We start from the raw sequence: 15,676 nt of genomic DNA on the forward strand, positions 1-15,676 counted from the left end.
TCCATGTGAACATCAAATTGTCTGTATTGTAACTATAGCAACCATCACGTCTGTTCCGCAGAAAGCATTTCAACATCATCTGATTGGTTCTCTTTAAAATCACTCACACCATTCTGGAAAAAAACAAAATTGACATGTTTAAATCTCTAATCTCCCTATTACTTATATTCCACTACTGTTATCATAAAACACTGTTCAAGAGGTGGCTCTCTCGGTGAGTGAAAACCGTTACCATTGAGAATTTCTCTCCCAACCCCCATTCTCAATCTAAAGCTAAGTAAAACCCACCTCAAAAGTTTGAAGTACATGTTCACAGAGTTTGTTTAAATCTTCCAGACCTTTCTTAAATATATCAACTGCAGGCCTCCCTGAAAAATAAACAGTTAGCACATTGTACAAGAATTTGTAAGTTTTCTTCTAATTCACTCAGTATACTGACCCTTCTTTCAAATCCAAAAGCATCTGAGTGAGTGCTTTAAATTTTTCTATGATGGGAATGGCTTACACAAAGGCTTTCCTGGTATCCAGTTCTCTAATATTATGAGTTTTAGAGCATTGAAATTCCTTTGTCAATAGAGGGATTTAATAGGGCAGATTTCAGAGCCAAAATCCCTGTTAAACCCTTCAACTAGTTATTTTTTTAAATTCAGTGTATTGTAAACCATACCATTCTTAGAACTGAAATATTTGTATGTTTTAACTAACTTACCTCGAGTTTGAATTCTAAAATTAATTTTATTTTCAGATGGATGAGGAACTGTATAGCCACAGAATTCTACTTCTGGACTGAAAAAATACAAGACATAGACATTTCTTAAAGAGATTTTTTACAGACAAACGTGGACATGAAATGAATCATGATATCTTAAACAAATAGAATGAAGATATGAAGTGTACAATGGGGAAAATTTGGAAAGACAGTGGCACCTACTTGACTACTGATTATACAAGTACTTACTTTTTCATGATGATATATCTTAGTGAATTGCCCAAGGTATGATCTTCATTGTGCATGACAAATGTTTTACAAGATTCATCTTCTATCTCACCAGTCTCTATCTACAATATCAATAAAACAGTGACAAAATTTCACGGCCCATACGGTGCAGAAAAGAAAGGTGTAAAACTCCATTTATTTCCAGCATCAGCTATTACAATGTCATTATCAGAAAGATCTTTGCTACATAAGTGCATATCAATGCTATCAGTGTCAAAATCAAAAACAAAGTCAAAGTTAAGATTAATATTGAAAGTGAATGGCCGCTTTTGTTTGCGCAGGTCCGATTTGACTCAAAGAATAAATAGCTGTACGATGTGACATGTGGCCAATTTGACCAAGGCATCACATTTCTTAAAATATTAAACAACAAGACAGACAGTGGTTCAAGTTCCCTAAGAACTGATTTGTTGTTATTAAGATTTTAATTGCTTTTAAAAAAATGACAAATCTTGCGTTTACCACTTCAAGTTTCCGAGATTGACTTGTTTTTTCTTGTTCCATTTTCTCTACTTTTATTTTCTACACATGCTTGTTTCACTTCCGGTCAATAACTTTTACGGATTGACTCTGAACATAAGCACATACCACTTTCGATATTATGAATTTTTTGTCTAAACCAGCGCATTTATTTCTATAAATTTAGTACACTTTGAACAAATCTAAAACGAATTTAATAAATTGTCATAGTTTTTCTGTACGCAGCTGTATGTATAGTTTGTATTCTATTTATAATCCGTATTTTATAAAGTCATGTGCCATTTTGTCATTTCCGATCTTCAATAGTAAACAAACGCAGAAAAAAATTATTGAACAAGAAGAAATTCGAGGAAATTATTCAACCCTAGGGTTCAAATCCTGAGTCATTTAGTTGTATTTGCGATCAAGGTATTGAAAATAACAATGACATTCTTTCGATTGCTCTAATATTGATGCTATGTTTCTATTTTGATGTTTTATTTCCACCAATCAATGAATGATTCAATGGCAAAAAATAGCAATGACAATGATGGTTGAATTCCCTTTTTTTTTCACTCTGTATCTAAACATTTTCCTTTTCTGAGACACATAGATTTGTTTGAATAAGAAGAACATGTTTTTAATGGTAATAGCTTTCTTGGATTATATTTGGATTTTAAAGAAGGCAGTGGGTGGGCAGCACAATCTTGTTACAAAACCTATTGTCATCTTGGCGTTGATTGGTCGAAATTCATGCCATACCCTACAGTAACTTCATTGGGGTTTCTAGTTGTTAAACGCTAAATAGATTATGTCTCGCTAAATCCTGCTCTCAATATTTTGACCATGATATTTAGGCCATACCTGTTGTGAGTGTAACATAACAGGAGTCTATTTTACAAAACATAATGCTTATCAAAAACTAAGGAGTTGTTTTCATTATTTTTCAATGATGCATGATAGAAAATTAGAGTAGTTTCTATGACTATTTATTCAGTTTCAAATCAAAAATTAACTGCTTTGTTTTGTATGTTTTGTATTGTCTAGTGATTTGCCCATGTGTCTTCGCTGAATATCCATAGGCTCGCTTGCAGCTGTTACCAGTCTACCAGCTTGAAAATCGAACTAATTACTTTCATCACCTGATTGTAATATCATTACGAATCTCATTTGTATCTGTTGCTAATTCAGAAGTTATTAGCCTTTTGTGACAATGCTCAACTGAAAGATTGCTCAGTTACACTTTGAAATTTGTTGTTTGAAGTAAAGGAGTTTAGCATGAAACGTGACCAAATCACTTGTTTTTGCTAATTCAGTAGTTATTCGCTTATTGTGACTATGCTCAACTGAAAGACTGAAATATCGTTCCGTGGCACTTTGGAAATTTTCGAGAAATAGAGGAATGCAGGATGTGACCCAATGTGACAATGACCATCTAGAATATTGCTCCTTGGGACTTGAGATAAATTTTTGGATATTGATATTGTGACTTATAGCTCAATAGGACTTGTAGCTCAATAGGACTTATAGCTCAATAGGACTTGTAGCTCAATAGGACTTGTAGCTCAATAGGACATATAGCTCAATAGGACTTGTAGCTCAATAGGACATATAGGTCAATAGGACTTATAGCTCAATAGGACTTGTAGCTCAATAGGACATATAGCTCATTAGGACTTGTAGCTCAATAGGACATATAGGTCAATAGGACTTATAGCTCAATAGGACCTTATAGTGTTTTGATAGTTATTTGTGTGCAGTTTTTCTTTATGTGGTTTTTTTTGAATGAATTTGGATATGGAGTCCTATCAGAGCAAATTATGTGTTCAAAGGTGTCATATCTTATTCACTTTAAAAAAAAAACTTTCATTTGAATCTCATTTTGTGTTTGAAGCTCCTAACATTTTAGTTTTGATTCAAAAACTTAATTTTCCACCTTGTGGAGCCACTGGCCAATGAATCCATTTCAGATTATCCAAAGCAATGGTTGCTTATTATTTGTAGGGTCAACACAGACAGCTAATTTTGCCATTTTTTATTTCAGATTATCCAAGGCAATGCCTATTTTATTCGCAGTAGTTGCCCGAGGGGCGACAGTTTTAGCAAAATATGCCAGTTGTGCTGGTAATTTTACTCAAGTTACAGAACAGATATTAGCTAAAATATCTCCCGTAGATTCCAAGTTGACATACTCACACGGCAGGTAGGGGTGGTTTTTATTGCCCGTAGCTTTCATTGCTTTGACCATGACTGCAGATTACTTCATTGTCAGACTGCTTGTCAGACTGGGTATCGATTATGAAGTTTAGATCGATTAATGATGGCAGACTATCGATCAATCATTGATTAATAATCAACATATTTTAATTGGAAAACCCTGAAAGAATTGAATATAAGGCATGTCCAATGTTAAATTCTATGGGTTATTTTTGTATCATAGAAGTTATATTATTGCTTTGATTGGCAGTTTAAAAGTTGACTGTTGCTAAGGTATGTGCTGAAAGGAAACTATAAGGAAGGGGTTGCTCTCTGATATCTATATTCTCTATTTTAGTTATTTATTCCACTATATTTGCGAAGATAAAATTGTTTATCTCTGTATCACAGATGACGTAAGTTCCAACTTTATTTTGATACAAAAATCAGGAATTTTCTGAACAGAAGTGAGCACCCAAAATGATTAGAATTTTTACTCAAATGTAAATCACAGAAGCTCATCTCCTCAGCAATTAAGCTTGTAATGAAATTGAGATTTTTTCAATATTTGCAAACAGATCACAACACAGATCTAGATGTTTTTTTTCTTGTTTTTTGTGCAGGTTACTTCACTTGTCATTCATGATCCAACAAACTTATAAAAATTGGGATTAGTTTTATTTCCAAAATATAGATGGTACAGATTTTGGAATTGTTTTTGTTTTTTTTTCCAGGATTTTGATAGATCAAAGGCATTCTTGTATCTTAACGATATAAAAAAAAGGTAATTGGAATTTTTAATTTCTGATACATGATTATTCTAATTGAAACTTTGACAGATTTCATCAGTGTAAACCACTTTTTAAGTTAAAGTCATTGAAGTGTACTGATGTGTTTAAATTTCTTTAGTACATACCAATATGATTATTATTATGTTTTTCTCAAGGTTTCAGTCCCAATATGGAATTCGTGCTCAAACAGCTTTACCTTATGCCATGAACAGTGAATTTTCTAGAGTTATGGCTTCACAAATGGTAAATTTATTCATTAATTCATTCATTCATTTTCCATGTCCAGATATATGCATGGTCAATTCTGACTAAAAACTTATGCCACTCTGCAATTGGCTATACCAGTAAAGTTTCCTTTTAGAGAGTCTACATAACAAATACTAAATTGCTATTTTCTCAATTTGTTGACTGACACCACACTGAAATTTGCTGTCATTCAGTATCCCTTTAGAGACTCCACTTGGCTAATGACATTTAATGATATTTCCCCATACAGAAAGTGAGTATAGAAGAGAGAAGGGGGACTGGGGATGAGGATAAATTAGGCAATGTACAGAATCAGGTGGATGAATTAAAAGGCATAATGGTGAGGAATATAGGTAAGTTTTATATTAAATGATAAATGATTTACTACAGACATCACTTGTTGTATTTTACATACTAGTTAAATGATTTACTACAGACATCACTTGTTGTATTTTACATACTAGTTAAATGATTTACTACAGACATCACTTGTTGTATTTTACATACTAGTTAAATGATTTACTACAAACATCACTTGTTGTATTTTTCATACTAGTTAAATGATTTAGTACAAACATCACTTGTTGTATTTTACATACTAGTTAAATGATTTACTACAGACATCACTTGTTGTATTTTACATACTAGTTAAATGATTTACTACAGACATCACTTGTTGTATTTTACATACTAGTTAAATGATTTACTACAGACATCACTTGTTGTATTTTACATACTAGTTAAATGATTTACTACAGACATCACTTGTTGTATTTTACATACAAGTTAAATGATTTACTACAAACATCACTTGTTGTATTTACAGATCAAATAGCTGACCGTGGTGAGAGACTAGAATTATTGGTGGATAAAACAGATGATTTGAGTGCCAATGTAAGTCCTATTTTTCTGTATAGGGTTTTTGGCCAAGTATTTGTAAAACAATGAGGTTTAATATTATTAAATTTTTGATCTGAGTACTGCTTATATTGAATATTAATATCCTCTTAAAGCAGTGGTTCCCAACCTTTTTCAGCCTTCACAACCCTGTAGCAACCACCTGAACCTTTCACACCCCCAAAAAATTTCATCCACATTTCCAGCATGCGATAATGTGAGGTGCTCTATTAATTCAAAATAAATTCTTCTCCTACACCAGTTGGCCACACACCTGACACCCTAGTCCCACACCCCCAGGGGGTGAAAAACACCCCAGGTTGGGAACCAGGGTTTTAAAGTGATTGTTAAAAGGTTTTTCAAATCTGTGTATTGGTGTCATTGATAGTACCTTTTTATAATACCTTCCAAGTCATGCCTGGAGCACCATTGAAGATTCTATTTTCATCAAGAAAGTCTGATTCATCAGCCAGTCATTTTTAAAGAGCTCCAATCAGACCGGACAGGCAAATACATATAAATCAACAGTCCTGCAGTATTATGCAAACTTCTATCTGAAATTTCTATGTGTTTCAGGCAATATCGTTTAAAAAGACTAGTCGAGGTTTAGCCAGATCGTTATGGTGGAAGAATATTAAAATAACTATTATTATTGTCCTTGTTGTTATCGTAAGTTAAAGCTAATTGACAATTTCTATATTCACTGTTGAAATTGGAGCTTATACCCAGTTATCCATGGCACTTTTCAATGTTAATTTCTGACACTAGGTTTTAGTGCAATTTAATAACAACTTACTGTTTAGACTTTTCTTAGCAGCATGAAGACAGACAATGAAGTGTGCAAAGAGGAAAATTAGAGCCTCTTGTCGTACTTGAATGCCCAAGCTGTTATAAGTCCCTCCCATTTTGAATAAATGATAAATTATTGGTTATAATTTTAGGTGATACTGTATTTTATTATATCAGCTGCTTGTGGTGGATTGGACTGGCCGTGTACAAAATAATAAACTTTTTACACCATTCGTATTCCGTACTCTGTAAAATTATATATGCTGTGAACACCAATTGCTCTGTATAATTAAACTGTGTATATCAATTACTTAATGACACAAGCTAATCATCATTGACTAGTTGGAGCAAGGGCTAGAAATCTAAGACGCGGTACCCTTTGTGAAATCAATACAATCTTTCTTGCATGTGTCTAAACTCACAAAACCTTTGCTATATATCAAAATGCCATTTGTTATGTGTTTAAAACTCAATACCCTTTGTGAATTCAATGTGCTTTTTTTCACTGCTGTAGCATCAAGGGTTTAGTGTCTTATGACTCAATACCCTTTGTGTAATCAATATGCTGGTTTTATTGCTGTAGCATCACAGTACATTTGCTTCTAGTACATTTGTATAGCTAAATGTTGTTTATTATGTGTTAAAAACCCTTTGTGAAATAGCTGTAGCATCAGGGGTTTAATACCTTTTGTGAAATCAATGTGCTGTTTTGTATTGCTATAGCATCAATTGTTTAGTGTCTTATGGCTCAATACCCTTTGTGTAATCGATGTGCTTGTTTTCTATGCTTCTTGGTTGGACATCTTTCCAGTTGAACAACAATTATTTCTATGTTTTAAAAAATAATCATCTGGGAATGCCCCTTTAACATCTCCCCTATTATTGTTATTGTTATTTCTGAATTTTTGTAAAAAAAAATAAAACTTGTAAATAGATTTTATTTAATATTAAAATAGAAATTTAACACATTCTGAGATTTTGTTTTATGAAGCTGGAATTGAATAACACCACTTGGAAAACACTTAGAATCGACATAGGCAGGGGCAGGGACATATTTTCAGGGGTTGATTTGAGTCTTCAATATATGTAAATAGTCTTCCGAAGTACTATAAAAATGTAAGAAATCGCATAATTCCCGCAAAAATACCACTTACTGGGAATTTCACTTTCTATATATGTCTTTTCTATACATGGCCAAGTCTCAAGAAAAGACGAGTCGTCATTTTAACTTTCAAATAATAGACACCATTTGAGATTACAAGTGTTTTATAGTTAATATACATTATATCACGTGGTCTGTTATAAGTTACCCCCAACACAGGTAAGTTTTAACAAACAAAATTCAACTTTCTTCTTTAATCAACTTAAAAAAAGATTGTATTTTAGAAAAAGGATTTTGCACAAAAGATAAGAGTCGTTTAGGCTTTTCCAAAAACACAAATCACTTTTCATATATTAAGGTTAGTTTTTGTAAAATAGCAGAAATTATGAAAATTGTTACAACTAGCCCCGGTCTCCCCTAACACAGTTTATATGGATATCATAGAATTACGGTGGCTCACAAACGACATTTTCCACTTTTTATTTTGAATTAAAAACTTTTTTTTTAATTAGTGAAAATAATTATTACCTAGGTGAAAATAAATGTTTTTAATTCAAAATTAAAAGTGAAATATGTCGTATGTGAGCCACCGTAGAGAATATAAAAAAATATCAAACTTACTTTACTAGAGAATGGAAAAACTTCCTTACATTGTTAAATTTTGTCAAATTGAAACTAGAATTTACGGTGTGATGAACAGCATGTACTGTGAAGAAAAACTCAACAAGTGTCAGTGCGTGTATTTCATGTGTTTTAGCTTGTCTGTTTCTGTGAAAGTGATATAAAATGCTGTGGATTGTTGTAATGTTGATGTTCTGTCTTCAAACAGGTATTGTTATAATTAATATGATTACTGTCCGAAACAGCATTTAGAATCTCTGGCGGTCGGTACCAGCCATCTGAGAGTAGGGGCTTAATTCAAAATGCGACAGCTCTACAGAGGCGTCATAGTCGCAAGCCTCTCATGGTGCGTCTTAGAGGGTTCTCATGAGAAAATTGTCGAAAAATTGAATTCATTTGGTGTATTCTGACACATATTTTGGGGCAAAATCATACTTTTAAATTTGTTGAAAATAAAGTGGGGGTCAAACCAATTTTTCTAAATCTGCAAAATCAACATAGGGCTACTTCATCCATGTCATTCCCCCGCGAGTAAGGTTGTGTTGGAGGTGGGGATTACATTGTTTGTTTCCTCGAGAATTTTAAGAATAAGAGGCCCTAAAAACGCTGTTTCCATTGATCTGACGGGTAGACTACGGGTAAAAAGAAAGATTCGTCACAAAAAAGAATCCCGATATTTCCTCAAAAATTGTTTAATCTCAGATTGCTTGAAATGTTGTTAACGGCTTCTTTTTCTTAAAAATATCCCCGGATAGCCCCGGCGAAATACCACACCCTCGGTGATCAATTCCCAAAAGTTTCTTTCAAGGCATGACGAAATCGAGAGCAATAATTGTATTGTAATGGACTCCCAAAACGAGGAGCACCATCAGGTGTTTGGAAAATAGTACGCATTTGCTGTAGAAAGGTCATCTAATTCCCCTGCCATGTCTGTGTACATTCTCTTGCCTTGCAACCAATGTTCAATAAAACTGTTAAAGTAAGACGTTAACTAAACTTTCAGATGGACCCAGTGATGTAAAACTAGAGCCACATAAAAGGGAGACAACTGTAACTACAGGTGAGGATTTGATAGTAAGATGTTCAACTCCAAAGTACAGCGTAACACGGGAAAAAACTTTCAAGGCCTCAAATCAAAAACCGAGCATGTTCAGAAATGATTTCAAATTTGAGAACGTCAATCGTTCTTATGAAGGTGTTTACGTCTGTCTGGTCAACAACGTTCACGAAGAAGCCAAGAATATATAACATATATTGCATATATAAGTATCCTAATTTCGTGCTAACCTATTTTTCGTGCATCTCCGGAAATGATAAATAATTTACATGTGCGACCTCGCGTGACATGGGTTATCTGTACAATGTAAGCTAGTAGAATGAATCGAGTAGTTTCAAGTAAAATATATTAATGTATCCATTGACAAATACAAAATGGCGAATTTCAGTTATTACCAAACGTCACAATTTTTTATCGGCCGAATTTTCTTATAATCCCTACCTGTAATCGAAATTCCAAGTGTAGTTTGCTAGAATGTAGTCCAATGAACGAAGTCACGTGATCAACTAGCGGATTCTGTGTTAGCAGAAATTCTATGGAACACAATTTGGGCCATATTCTTATGTTGTTTCAATGAATTTTAGCAATAAATCACGCTACGTATCTTATTTGGTCAGTCACTATTTATTTTTTAAATCATGGTTCTTTGAAGGAATTGTCATTAATTATAATGAATTGATATCCAAGATACTAAGCGAAGTTAATTATACCACTGGGTATGCATATAACGTGTTTTTCTCGACTTATTTATAGATCAAAAATTGTACACGAAAATAGGTGACGCATTTTGCCACCGTTGTCAAGTTGGTTACTCATGAAATATGGGTCAAAGTGAGGGATTCATAGAGAAAATCGAAACAAACCCATTTTAGTTATTTTGTAGAATATCTATTTTTTTAACTTCGACGAAATTGGATGTTGAATCCTTATATACACGAAAATAGGTTACACTACTGTATAACTTTATGATAATAATATTATTTATTCTACTTCTTTGTTTCAGAAACTGAAATGATGAATAATGTGATTGTTGCTGCTATAGCTGTTGTTGTTGTTGCTATTATTATAGCGGTTATTGTAGTTGTTATAACGGTAGTTCTGTCAATATAAAATATATATAACACCAATTTAACATCAGTAGTTCTGTCAATATAAAATATATATAACACCAATTTAACATCAGTAGTTCTGTTAGTATAAAATATATATAACACCAATTTAACATCAGTAGTTCTGTAGCTATACATATAAATTAAACAACAATCTAACATCCGTAGCTATGTCATTTCTCCAAAAGCCAATGCCAAGTTATTATCCCAGGCACAGGTTGGCAGGTTTTCGGGTATACCGGAAAATGAAAGAAAAGGTAGAAAAAACAACGTTCACTTGGGATTCTTGGCTGGTCCTTGGCCCAACCTGTTTCTGTGTCCATTTTCAGCTGGATCGACTGGAAATATGAAGAAAGATGTCTTCCTGACGGTCATCAGATTTCCACAAGCCAAATGAGGTTAGTACCCAAAACCATCATTTTTTCAACGCAAGCATGAGAATGATGTCATGTAAAGTTTCCAACCTCATAACTGAGTCTTAACTACTTAAAGAAGCATACTACTTGCCTAACACAAAACGCACTATTTATTTCAATGGAGCTGGTCTTCGTCATCAGAATCCAGTTCCATATTTCGGGGTATCTTTGGCGCTTTCTTGGCAAAGTCTATTGTACTATACTCAACTTCAGATTCTGGTTTGATGCCATAAATTTTATACCAATCTGGAGTATTTAAGTCTAATTCAGCATATACAATATCTTCTGGCTCCTAGAATTAGAATAGATCTGATTATTGAAAACTTCAAGACAAGCTCCACCCTCTTTTCATGACATGTATATGCCACACCCTAATGCCACGCCTCATCTTTTCACTGGTCTTTTATCCTATTCAGTTGAATTTTTAGCTAATGGTTTGAACTTGTCATAGTTTATTCTAACTAATCACAAACACTGTTTAAAATTGACGGACAGTACAAGTCAATTCTTAATTCAATGAATATCCAAGAAGTCCATAAATAGTCTGAAAATCTGTTTTTGAACAGAACGTTTGATTGGAGAAGTATCTTAATGACGTAAAGAATGGGCTGTGTGACAATGTTTTCACCTAAAGACAAAATATGAAACAAAACATCCAGCAATTTTATCAGACTGGGAGAGAGAAAAACTGGACAGAAACAAGAAAAATGCTTGGATAGAATACAAGAACCTTACCTCATATTCTGTTCTTCTCCAGTAAATCACTCTATAGTGTTTCTTCTTTTCTGAAAAAACCAAAAAAATTAAGGTTTAGCTATTTTTTTGTAATGACAGGATAATAGACAGCTAGATTTATATCACCTTAACTCTAGCTTCCAGTCCTCCTACAATTAAAAATAACATAAAGCAGAAATTTGGAACCTTTTTTAGTCATGGGGTAATATTAACAGCACGTGCAAGCAACCGTATGTTGCAAAATAAAAAGATGCTCGGTATAATTACGGTACATTCAATACATCTGAGTACATGTAATTGTATATTTAACGCGGATAAGATAATGTAGACACAAGTTTTTCGCAGATAGAAGCCCGGTAATGCAATCTAGAACTTCGCTACCTAACGTTACGAACAAGGACATTCTAGCAGTATAGGTACAGTTAGTACTCACTATATTTATTGTAAATGATAACCGTTATAACAACTACAATAACCGCTATAATAATAGCAACAACAATAACAGCTATAGCAGCAACAATCACATTATTCATCATTTCAGTTTCTGAAACAAAGAAGTAGAATAAATAATATCATTATCATAAAGTTATACAGTAGTGTAACCTATTTTCGTGTATATAAGGATTCAACATCCAATTTCGTCGAAGTTAAAAAAATAGATATTCTACAAAATAACTAAAATGGGTTTGTTTCGATTTTCTCTATGAATCCCTCACTTTGACCCATATTTCATGAGTAACCAACTTGACAACGGTGGCAAAATGCGTCACCTATTTTCGTGTACAATTTTTGATCTATAAATAAGTCGAGAAAAACACGTTATATGCATACCCAGTGGTATAATTAACTTCGCTTAGTATCTTGGATATCAATTCATTATAATTAATGACAATTCCTTCAAAGAACCATGATTTAAAAAATAAATAGTGACTGACCAAATAAGATACGTAGCGTGATTTATTGCTAAAATTCATTGAAACAACATAAGAATATGGCCCAAATTGTGTTCCATAGAATTTCTGCTAACACAGAATCCGCTAGTTGATCACGTGACTTCGTTCATTGGACTACATTCTAGCAAACTACACTTGGAATTTCGATTACAGGTAGGGATTATAAGAAAATTCGGCCGATAAAAAATTGTGACGTTTGGTAATAACTGAAATTCGCCATTTTGTATTTGTCAATGGATACATTAATATATTTTACTTGAAACTACTCGATTCATTCTACTAGCTTACATTGTACAGATAACCCATGTCACGCGAGGTCGCACATGTAAATTATTTATCATTTCCGGAGATGCACGAAAAATTGGTTAGCACGAAATTAGGATACTTATATATGCAATATATGTTATATATTCTTGGCTTCTTCGTGAACGTTGTTGACCAGACAGACGTAAACACCTTCATAAGAACGATTGACGTTCTCAAATTTGAAATCATTTCTGAACATGCTCGGTTTTTGATTTGAGGCCTTGAAAGTTTTTTCCCGTGTTACGCTGTACTTTGGAGTTGAACATCTTACTATCAAATCCTCACCTGTAGTTACAGTTGTCTCCCTTTTATGTGGCTCTAGTTTTACATCACTGGGTCCATCTGAAAGTTTAGTTAACGTCTTACTTTAACAGTTTTATTGAACATTGGTTGCAAGGCAAGAGAATGTACACAGACATGGCAGGGGAATTAGATGACCTTTCTACAGCAAATGCATACTATTTTCCAAACACCTGATGGTGCTCCTCGTTTTGGGAGTCCATTACAATACAATTATTGCTCTCGATTTCGTCATGCCTTGAAAGAAACTTTTGGCAACTGGAATTGTTTGCTTGTACGGATTTTTATAAATACTTTGTTGTTATAAGAATTAGAGGATTTGGGATGAGACAGCGGACAGAAATAAAATATCAATGACTCTTTAGTCCATGAGCAAAGTCAGTGAGCTCAGCGTCACCATAGAACAGCACCGCCTATACACAATCTGTCACCGGGATAACGTCGCACTAGGTGACACTAAGCTGAACATTTTAATCCTCACCTGTAGTTACAGTTATCTCCCTTTGATTTGGCTCTAGTTTCACATCAGTGGGTGCATCTGAAAATTTAGTTAATGTTTTACTTAAACAGTTTTAGCGAAGATTGGTTGCTAGACAAGAGAACATACACATACATAGCAGACGATAGTTTGTCTAATAGTATAGAGCTCATCTCATACTGCCGACACATGGTTAGGATACACAATCCCCATTAAAACAGTAAGTGTTGGAAATGGGGGTTAACTTCCCAAAATCATACTTTGTACTGGATCAAAAAATATAAAAACTTGGTTATGTTAAGGTTAAGGTAACGACTCATTATGAGAAAACAGATTAATACCCTTATTAAATTTACCATAGGGATAAGGTGTTGTGGTCTGTAGTCCTTCATTTCCCGGGAAATATTCTGTAGCTTTACACGTAAAGTTTCCACCATTATGGTCTACAGTCACGTTAATTTGAGATAAAGTTGGATCTAATTCAGTCATTCTCATTCCATTTTTATACCACATTATATACATAGAGTTATTGACCAGTTGACAATCTCTTATACTGGTTGAAACATTGTGACATTCTAGTTTTAAGATTGAAGTATAGTTATCTTTTGTTCCGCCTGAAACAAAAACATTTGTAAAATAATATATTTAAAAATGAAATGATAAGAAAGCAAGGACGGAGATATCTTGAGCTCCATTATAATAAATTCTGTGATGGATAGGGCAAGCTCACTCTTCTATATATAATGGAATAAAAAGTTTTTGAACTATAAGTGGATCATTAGTCTGTCTTGCGGACCATTTGAATTGAATTTCTATTTCCTTAATTTTTTTTTACATATTCCACAATTTGAATCCCTTACTACAGTATAATAGAGAGCTTGCCAGGCAAGGTAACATATGCCCACTGGCAGCTGTTGGATATAACAGTGTTTTAAATATAAATCATCATTAAGATACGATAAAAACTGTAGCCTCTATTGTGACTTTAAGCCAAATTGTATGTGTTTTTAGTAAGTCGAGGGGAATAACTCAAAACCTGTTCATCCCATTATTGTAAATCATAACTTGACCGAGATCTCATCAATATATATGCATACGAAGTTCCATTAAAATTTGATAAAAACTGTATAGTATATAGTGCCTACAAGACTTGTCGACAAGAGTGGCGATGTAAATTCATATTCCAGTAACTATCGTGAAAGCAGTATATTGCCCGCCCTATAAATCCTCATAAAATCAAACCTGAAATCGACGAAGCATTCTGTCCCACAAGGATTTTATTGAACTCCATCCAATATATTCCAGCATCTTCTTCTGTAGTAGTTCTTTTTATTTTGAGCATTAACGTGTCATTGGTCAGGAAGATTTCTCTCTGGCCCATAGTTAAATGATCTATTTTAGAATCCATCGTATTATCAAACCGAATACGTGATTCGTTTTTCAGTAACTGAATCTTGATTTCTTTTTCGATCTTCTTTCCATCATGTTCAGTGATATATTTGCTAATGTTGTATCTGAGATCAGAAAGTGAAACATCAAACTCCAGTTTCTTCCCAAGTTGACCCACAATTATTTCTGTCTTGTTGCACTCTTCACTTTCAACTGGAGAAAGAAATTCAGAGAATCACACGTAAAACTGAACTGATATTTATTTCTACATCCTACTTTTATAAAATATGATTGGGCAGTGTGCAACGAGGGGAATTTTGCCATGACAGCATCAGTCTTAAATTTATAACTATTGAGGTGTATAGTCTGTAGCCAACCGGGCATCACCATTTTGTTTGCATCAAAAATCTAATGCATTAAACATATTTAAAATGAGGCGTATCCCACAAAAGCCAATGGATTTCAGATGCTTGATGGACACAGAGACCTTAGCCAGAGATAATACAATACACCTTAGCTAGACAATATAAGAGACCCTAGCTAGATAATATAAGAGACCCTAGCTAGATAATATAAGAGACCATAGCTAGATAATACAAGATACCCTAGCTAGATAGTATAAGAGACCCTAGCTAGATAGTATAAGAGACCATAGCTAGATAATATAAGAGACTCTAGCTACATAATATAAGAGACCATAGCTAGATAATATAAGAGACCCTAGCTAGATAATATAAGAGACCTTAGCTAGATAATATAAGAGACTCTAGCTAGATAATATAAGAGACCATAGCTAGATAATATAAGAGACCCTAGCTAGATAATATAAGAGACC

The 15,676-nt window shown here is 33.6% G+C and overlaps 3 protein-coding genes across 3 annotated transcripts; 1 reads left to right on the forward strand and 2 right to left on the reverse strand.

Annotated features, from left to right (window-relative positions):
• Window positions 1-273: 273 nt before the first annotated feature.
• Window positions 274-1,038, reverse strand: LOTGIDRAFT_125219 (hypothetical protein; the record flags this gene model as incomplete). The annotated part of the gene is made up of 3 exons (XM_009061654.1): window positions 274-364; window positions 706-786; window positions 959-1,038. Coding segments are annotated over 3 exons (252 nt in total), but the record flags the coding sequence as incomplete, so codon positions are not given.
• A 754-nt stretch (window positions 1,039-1,792) lies between these two features.
• On the forward strand, window positions 1,793-7,344 carry LOTGIDRAFT_193035 (hypothetical protein). Its single transcript, XM_009061655.1, has 9 exons — window positions 1,793-1,885; window positions 3,501-3,659; window positions 4,011-4,068; window positions 4,387-4,436; window positions 4,599-4,686; window positions 4,940-5,042; window positions 5,516-5,583; window positions 6,163-6,255; window positions 6,528-7,344. Exons 2-9 carry the CDS (start codon window positions 3,514-3,516, stop codon window positions 6,588-6,590), a joined length of 669 nt encoding a protein of 222 aa, XP_009059903.1. The 5' UTR covers window positions 1,793-1,885; window positions 3,501-3,513; the 3' UTR covers window positions 6,591-7,344.
• A 3,451-nt stretch (window positions 7,345-10,795) lies between these two features.
• Window positions 10,796-14,860, reverse strand: LOTGIDRAFT_165139 (hypothetical protein; the record flags this gene model as incomplete). Its single annotated transcript, XM_009061656.1, has 7 exons — window positions 10,796-10,972; window positions 11,416-11,465; window positions 11,849-11,959; window positions 12,960-13,016; window positions 13,456-13,512; window positions 13,809-14,066; window positions 14,695-14,860. 7 exons carry the CDS (start codon window positions 14,858-14,860, stop codon window positions 10,796-10,798), a joined length of 876 nt encoding a protein of 291 aa, XP_009059904.1.
• Window positions 14,861-15,676: the final 816 nt, after the last annotated feature.

Source organism: Lottia gigantea (genome assembly GCF_000327385.1).
Source record: "Lottia gigantea unplaced genomic scaffold LOTGIsca_49, whole genome shotgun sequence".
NCBI classification, from domain to species: Eukaryota; Metazoa; Mollusca; class Gastropoda; family Lottiidae; genus Lottia; species Lottia gigantea.

Bases quoted from the DNA above. Each gene is read 5' to 3' on its own strand.
- LOTGIDRAFT_193035 (XM_009061655.1), top strand. From the start codon at position 3,514: ATGCCTATTTTATTCGCAGTAGTTGCCCGAGGGGCGACAGTTTTAGCA. The intron at 4,437-4,598 runs GTAATTGGAATT...GTTTTTCTCAAG, and splicing joins CTTAACGATATAAAAAAAAG to GTTTCAGTCCCAATATGGAA. The intron at 5,584-6,162 runs GTAAGTCCTATT...TATGTGTTTCAG, and splicing joins CAGATGATTTGAGTGCCAAT to GCAATATCGTTTAAAAAGAC.